The 6,000-nt window shown below is 43.4% G+C and overlaps 2 protein-coding genes across 2 annotated transcripts in view; both read right to left on the bottom strand.

Annotated features, from left to right (window-relative positions):
* LOC113406561 (BEN domain-containing protein 5-like) overlaps nt 1–236 on the bottom strand; it is a 44,763-nt gene extending 44,527 nt beyond the window's left edge. The window contains exon 1 of the mRNA XM_026651873.2: nt 3–236. Within this exon, the coding sequence (XP_026507658.1) occupies nt 3–126 (124 nt within the window). The 5' untranslated portion in view covers nt 127–236. The remainder of the gene's footprint in view (nt 1–2) is intronic.
* LOC112118973 (cytosolic carboxypeptidase 6) overlaps nt 1–6,000 on the bottom strand; it is a 1,367,858-nt gene that overhangs the window by 538,357 nt on the left and 823,501 nt on the right. The window lies entirely within an intron of this gene.

Below are 6,000 nucleotides of genomic sequence, written 5' to 3'. Positions count from 1 at the left end.
GCGGTAGACCGTGTACACCTTCTGGTTGTCGAAGTCGAGGCGGGACGTGGGGCTGAAGTCCCGCACGCACGAGACGGGCAGCGCATAGCAGACGTTGTCCTCCAGGAACCGCACAAAGGCGTACATGGCGCGGGGGAGGGAGGGCGGGGGGCGGCGGCGGCTCCGGGCCCCTCGCCGCCTGCACTGTTATTGTTCCTGAAAGCGCGCCTCGGCGCTCGGCTGAGCGCGCCTGGCCGCCCCGCCGCTGGGGCAGAGCGAGCGGGTCCGGGCTCCAGGCAGACCGGAGCAATCCAACGCCGAGCGGAGGCAAGCCCGGCTGGCGCGCGGCGCTCGCTCCCTGCGAAGGGCTGCGGAGCGGGGCGCGAGCCAAGCCCGTGCGCTCCAGCCTCCCCCGTAGCCGCTCCGCGGCTCGCCTGGCTCCGCGCATGGCCCCCGCTCCCACCTCCTGCGGGGACAGCGGGGCATGCAACCCCCGTCCACACTGCAGCGCAGCAGCCACACGCCCTAGTGCGGGCTGGCCCATCGCACGGCAGCCTGGAATCGCACCCTAGCCCGCGGACCTGCACAAGAGCGCGGGGGGCTCCAAAGCTTGGCTCTCGCCCCCCCAGAAGAGGGTCCCATAAACACGTGACCTCCTGCAGCTGGTCTCGGCTGAGACTCCGTTATGAACGATTTATAGTACACTCCAGCTTAGGGCTTATTTAGGCCCCTGGAAAGGATTCCCCCCAAAGGCAGTGGATGCTCCCCAGGAGTAAGAACAATCCAGCACAACCCTTGAGCAGGGCCTTAATTTGGACTCACTGGAAAAACTGAGTTTACATTTAAGGTCTGTTTTTCTCAGAGCTGAGCGTACTTAATTCCCTATCTTCAGCTGGAATCAGGAACAGTCAAGTCTGTTTGAACATCAAGCCTTTACACCTAAGATCTGTGACCTAGCTTAAGGAATTTGCTTCTGCTATTTATCTCCACTTTGGGGAGTCACCTGGCCCAGAGAAGGGGGCTAGTGGGAGAGGGTCTTCTCTTCCCCTCTCCTGGCAGAGTAGGGCTCGGCTGACTACAGCTCAAAATCATCCTGCTGCCTGGACCAAGATGATACAACTGTGCCCCGGGCAGGAACTAGGAGCAGTGGCCCCCCTGCCCATAGTAACAAATAGTGGAGATAAATTCCTAGAAGCCAGATAGGTAGAACATATCCTGCCATAATCATAATCACAGGGCAAACCTATTGACACTGTTGTATTTACTAAAAGAAAAGTCCTTTTTTAAAAAAATTTGGTTCTCAAGTTCCTACAAGATGGAGACAACTTCCTATCCTACAGCATTGCCCATTGGTTATGGGTAGAAAAACCCATGGCCCCCGCTGACTCCTTATCAAAGGTGAAATGAGCTACTCACAGAAAATACAGTAGGATTACTGGGTCTCATCCTCCAAAGAGAACAGCAAGATGCAGAGGGATTGTATGGGATCAAAGGGCTGAGAAACTCACTGGAGTCTACCATAGGTTTGGAAAAGATCTGAGCTTCTGGATACTTATTCAAAGTGAACTGTGAATGTTTTGGAGTTTATGCCAGGTGCATGCGTTCACTTGCGTGCTCTCTAGGTGGTACTCCCCTGTGTCTTAGAAGCTCAGTGGTTTGAGTATTGGCCTGCTAAACCCAGGGTTGAGAGTTCAATCCCTGAGGGGGCCACTTAGGGATCTGGGGCAAAATCAGTACTTGGTCCTGCTAGTGAAGGCAGGGGGCTGGACTCAATGACCTTTCAAGGTCCCTTTCAGTTCTAGGAGCTAGGATATCTCCATTAATTTATTTGTATTTTATTATTTAAGCAGAGCAAGAATTATTTCCAGGGGATTATATTCAGTTCTGAGAGTCATTTGTGAATAGGAATAACTTGAGAAGTTTAACATACAGCACATGAATCCTAAAAACAAGGAGCACTAGGTTTTAGTCTTACAAAATGCAACACAAATATGAAGTACCAAAACAAACAAAGCCAACCATGGTAGAAATTTTGTCCATATCTCTATAAAGTACATAAAACAACCAGGAATAAACTAAACGTACAATGAAGACATATCAAATGGATATAAAAATAAAATGCATGTAGCTAACAGCTGTAAACTTCCCATATGCTAATGGGAGATTTATTACTTGAACGTGGACAAAGTCTTCCGTATCCTCCATTTAAGGTTTGGGATTTCAAATGCCACTAATTTATATTAACAAGCAGTGGAGCATCACCAGGTTGGTGTGTAATTTAATGTCAAATAAAGTCTGCTAAAAGGCATAGATGAGAAATACAATCTAGCATTTGGGCTGCAAGGGAAATGAAATCTCAACAAAGATTGTGTTGCTGATCAAACAATAACAGCTGCTATAGTGATTGTATCTCGTTACAATAGAAGTAGGAAGAGCTGCAGAAAGAAACAACAGGACAAATTGATGCCTGGTGTTATTCCACTGGCTCCATTAGAGGTACACCAAGGACAAATTTGTCCCACACAGTTCAGTGGCTAGTGAAGGATTCGGTACACTGAACCTTATTGGGATTGTATTTCCATTGCACCTGAAATCTATTTGAAATATCGAGTACTGCTGGACAGCAAAAGAAAAGAGGAGGAAAATGGAGAGGTAGCAGATAACAGGAGGAAAGACGACAAATTGGAGATATGGGAAAGGGGATAATAGGGTTGAGTATTGGGAATAAAATTACTCAGATGTCAGGAAGGCCTGGACAATTTGTCCTTAGGTAGGAAAACTAAAAGAAACGATGAAAATAGAAAGGTAAAAAGGATAACTCCTCAAATTTCCACTAGCATTAGAGCAATTTTTAGAGTCCATTGGTCTTAGAAACATTTTAAAGAGACTATAAACTGCAACATTTTACAAGGTCCAATTATGGCACCAGCTGCACAAATATGTCCAAGAGAAATCCTCTGGTTGGCAGTAGAAATGGTTTCAAACCCTTTGGAGAGGCTGCTCCACAATCCTCTGTAGACAGAGGGGCATTCCAAGTGACAGAATCAAGATGATGGGCTGCATGTTTACACCCCCACCTGGTCCCAACCATATACATTATACCAGTAGAAGAAATTATAATACTAAATAATTATTTTCCTAAAGGAAATGGACACTTTGTATTTCTGTTCCTCCTAGAAGGAAGATTGTTATTGGGCTTGATGCAGGAATTATTGGGTGAAATGCTATTGTCTGTGTTATGCAGAAGATCATCTATGGATTATCTAAACTATGGTAGATCATCATAATGGCCTTAAAAGCCTATCAACAATCTGCATTAGGTAAAGTGAAGAATTAGCTGAACAGGGGAACCACTTAGAGACAATCCAGAAGTGCATCAGTCCTCCTTTTATTGTGCCTCTGTGCACCAGTTTCATACTGGGTATAAATCTCCCTAGAGATCAGAGTTTGGCCACTGCTATTTTAGAAGGATAAAATCTCAGCATAAAGCTTACAGATGTTGCATTGCCCTTAACAGGGCATGGTTTCTAAACTCTTAGAAGGGAACAACTGGTTTCTCACTATAATTGAGATTTTCAACTTCCTACAAACTCATCCCTTGTCTTACCCATTCTAAAGTTGTAAATAATTATCTGTGAAAAACATTGTTGCATTGTTAAAATATGAACCCACAGATCAAAAAGTCTTACTCCAAGAGTAAGGAAACCACAAAGTCAAGTCCCAGCCCTTCCGGAACTTGTATAAAGAGAGTTCCAGGAAATAACAGTTCACCTGTATTTTACTGCTGTTAATTCTGTTGAAGCATTAAAGCCAAAGATAAAGTCTGCAGTTCTGATGTGCATACCATGTGTTTCACTTAAGGATTCACAATAAAAAGTCGGTAGTACTAAGCAAACAGTAGTAACCCTAGCACCCAAATCTCTTTTTGCCAACAAAGCAGTAAAATCAGGCTCACCAGTAAGGTGACCTCCATGTTCAGTGCTAAACCACACATCGAGGGAGGCTATATTGATCTCTTGTCACTTGGTGAGGAAATCCACATTTACCTTCAGCATCCAAGAGAAACCTGACTTATCATTGATAACCAATAGACCTGGAATACCCTTTTAAGGCCTTCAAAATGATAGCTGGAGACCCTGGATTGCCCAGGGTACATTACAAATTTAAAATGTGTTTTGGAGTGCTATATTTTTGTGTTGCCTTCTTGTAAATTTTGTAATTTACTTATATTCCAAGCATTGTATTTCATGCAATCAAACTTTCAAACACTGAATGAACCTTAAACAGCAAGTATACCCACAATTTTGCAAACAGTGTGACTGTCTATAAAATGTGTAGCCTGGGTCTTGCCTTCCATATTGAAAGCTAATTCTGCAATTCCAGAGAGAAGAGCATAAAAGAGACCAAATATTACATCCTAGATTTAAAAAAAAGTGTTATATTTTTCTCTACACCAACAGTATGGCTGAACATACTTTAGCTATCACCATATTTTAATGACATTTCACATTTAGAAGAACTCAGAAATAAATTATACACAAGAACTAGACAATCCCAAGTTGTGTGTGCATGCACACACATACAATTCACTGATGTGCTGGTTAACTTTTATTATTAAAGGTATGATTGCTAAATCATTCTGGTCTTAAGTTATCCTGCCTTTTGGCACATATAGAATCAGAATATCAGGGTTGGAAGGGACCTCAGGAGGTCATCTAGTCCAACCCCCTGCTCAAAGCAGGATCAATTCCCAACTAAATCATCACAGCATCTCTTTTTAAATCTAGGAATGTAACAATAAAACCTGCTTAATTCCACATGTAAATGAATCCTCCTCCTGTAAAGGTCACACACATTGTTAGCTCAAGGGAGCGGAAGTAAGGTTTCCTGAGAGCTATTCACACTTCAAACACTTAAATAGTTTGGGGCATTTTTGATCACACAATAGCTGGATAGGTGGTCACCATAATACCAGATTAAAAAAAATACAAAAGCCCTGAAATCCAGTCCCCATGGACCAGAGAAAAGAGACGTATCTCTGTGTGTACACTTATGTTTTCAAGGCACTTCAGATACCATGGTAATGGGTGCTATATAAAAGACCTAGATTAGATAGGTAAATCCCTGAGATTTAGGTCTTCAAAATCCACTATCCCCAGATCCTTCCCACCAGAGGAGGCAGTGCACTGCTGCAGGGAGACTCAGCAACCAACACCTCCTGAAAAAGAGTGATCTAACCTTAAGTGAGGTTTAGGGTAATACCCATCATTCAGCTTTTAAATTAAATCCTTTGGCAGTTGAAGGTCTGTGCTTGCATCTTGGCAGTAATTTTGACAGAATATCCATTCAAATTAATGAAAGTTTAAAAAAAACCAACACTCTTGATCCATCCGCACAGGAGATATTTATGTCCTGGAGGCAGCTGGTATACTCTGTAGCATTAAAAGGGAATGATTAAGCAATAATGCCCAGTGCAGAGGGCACTTCCTGGCTGTTAATGACCATCTGGATGAGTTGAGGGTCGGAGGTGAAAGCAGCTAGTCATTAATTGCCAAGAAATGCCCGACCTGGAGGTCATCATTTCTATCAGAAGTCATGAAAATATAAAACATCAAGAAAACGTTTACTTGTGTGTTGGAAAATTAAGTCTCTTACAGAGAGAGCGCAATATCCATGGCAACATAGTTGAACTCCTAATTTTTCAATCCTTCACAGAGTAGGAGATGGTCTAGGTGACCCCAAAGGCCTTTTCCATGCTACAAACATCCTAGCAACTAATGGTGTAGTAACCAACAGGCAAGAAGAACTTGTTCTTCAAGGTGCCCTGTGCATAGTCTCCCACTTGCAGGATCTCTCTCTCTGGTATCACAGAGCTTAAGGAACCTTCTTGAAAGCAATGCCTTGATTTGTTTTTTCTAAACCAGACTTCCCTGTGTTAATTTTACTAGTACTTGGATAGTTTTAAGGAATTTTAAGTACTTAGACTTTTCACCATTGCAGAAACTAGATTCCTCCAGACCT

This window comes from Terrapene carolina, unplaced genomic scaffold (genome assembly GCF_002925995.2).
Source record: "Terrapene carolina triunguis isolate 2854851 unplaced genomic scaffold, T_m_triunguis-2.0 Scaffold104, whole genome shotgun sequence".
NCBI lineage: Eukaryota > Metazoa > Chordata > Testudines > Emydidae > Terrapene > Terrapene triunguis.
The sequence above is the reverse complement of the archived record's forward strand: the minus strand, read 5'-3'. Positions and strand labels throughout refer to the sequence as shown.